This window comes from Arachis ipaensis, chromosome B05 (genome assembly GCF_000816755.2).
Source record: "Arachis ipaensis cultivar K30076 chromosome B05, Araip1.1, whole genome shotgun sequence".
Taxonomy (NCBI): Eukaryota; Viridiplantae; Streptophyta; class Magnoliopsida; order Fabales; family Fabaceae; genus Arachis; species Arachis ipaensis.
Window position 1 is genome coordinate 5,658,330 of NC_029789.2, and position 1,682 is coordinate 5,660,011.

Genomic DNA, 1,682 nt, shown 5'->3' on the forward strand with positions numbered 1-1,682 from the left:
ACACTCCCTCCGACCACCTGACCCTGACCTCCGGCGAGGTATATGCTTAAGCTGGTGGCGCCGGGGGGAGCCGGCGGCGGAAGGAACGAGCCGGAGAGGGACAATATCTCGAACCTGCCGTGGAGCGTGACTACTGCTCCGGCGGCCGCTGGCTGCCTGATGGTGACGTTATTGACGGTGCCGCTGCCGCTGAGGATGCAGATCCCGCGCTGGCGACGGCGGGCGTAGGTGGCGACGCTGTCAAAGACGTCGCAGCCGCTGGCTACCTCGAGGATGTGTGCTCTGAGCGTGTTGGCGCTCTCCCTGGTTATGATGACCGGCGGCTTGGGCTTGTTCTTGGATCCCGGCGGCCTACCCCTAGGACGGCGTGCGCCGACGTCCCCCGCGGAGGCCGATGCGAGGTCCAAACCCGTGTGGTTGTGGGGAGCATCATCCTCATAGTGATCTTGGTGGTTGTTGTTGGCGTCTTCTTCAGAATCTTGTTGGTGATGATGATGATGATGTTGATGATGATGATGGTTGTGATGCAGGTTAAATTCTGGTCTGTGCAGGTTTTGAACGAAGCGTGAAGCTGTTCCTAAATCCAAACCAGCCATAGACACATCAAACCCAAGAGAGAGAAAGAGAGATTTATTTTTATTATTATTAGAATGAATTATGAATTATATATTAACTCAAAACTAGTAAAAACATTTTAATATATATAGTTTTTGATTTGATGTATAGTTATTAATAATATAGGATGGAATTGAAGTAGGAGTGAATTGAATAAATTTCTTCCTTATAAAAACTGTTCTTTTCCCCCCCTTGGCTTTAAAATAAGGGAAGTAGTGTGTGTATGTAATATTGGATGAGATAAATGCTTTTAGTTTATGTATAGAAAGATGAGAGAAGAGAGAAATGGAGAAGACAGAAGAGAGAGAGATAGAGAGGGTTCAAAAACAAAGGAGAGAGGAGGGTGTGATGGATGGAGTGCAGAGAGAGAAAAAGGAATGAAGAAGAAGACGGAGGAGAAGAGAGTTGAAGGAGGAGACAAACACTAAGACGCAGTCATTTGTTTGGCCAAACAAAACTTTATTATTCAAATAATAATTGGTTGGGGAAATGAATGTTTTAATAAGCTTTCTTATTCGAAGGACACAAATTGAATAAAAATATAATAGGTTGAAACATTTGATCACTCATCATCCCGGAGCGTGCCTACTACGCGATCCTAAAATTTTAAATTTATTATAAAGGACAACTTACTTAAATAAAATTATTAAAATTCAATTTTATCATATTATAACTTTGTAAAATTTGATACGTATACTTTTCTTTATCTATATAAATCGCTACACCGTGTAGCACTATAGCAATTTTTAAAATGAACGTAATTTACTATAAATACCCACAATTTACATAGACAAACAAGCTAGACAGAAACTGCTAGAAGCTGTAACAATTTTTGAAAGAGATGCAGGTTACATAAATTACTATTAACTATAGCGATTTATGAAAAAAACAATGGCTGCCATAAATTATTAGAGAGTATTACGATTTACGTGAAAGTTGGTTATAAAACTGCGATAGCCACCGGCGGATCCTTCATTTGGGGTGGAGAGGGAATTTGGTTAGAGAGAGAAAATGTTTGAGAGAGAATGGAGGAGGCTGGGAGAGGATTTGAATCTTTTAGAGCGTGC

The 1,682-nt window shown here is 41.8% G+C and overlaps 1 protein-coding gene across 1 annotated transcript in view; it reads right to left on the bottom strand.

The window, feature by feature from the left end:
• Positions 1–1,092, bottom strand: part of LOC107642652 (AT-hook motif nuclear-localized protein 23) — a gene marked incomplete in the record, with an annotated part of 1,875 nt that extends 783 nt beyond the window's left edge. The window contains 1 exon segment of the mRNA XM_016346064.2: positions 1–1,092. Coding sequence (XP_016201550.1) covers positions 1–596 — 596 coding nt within the window.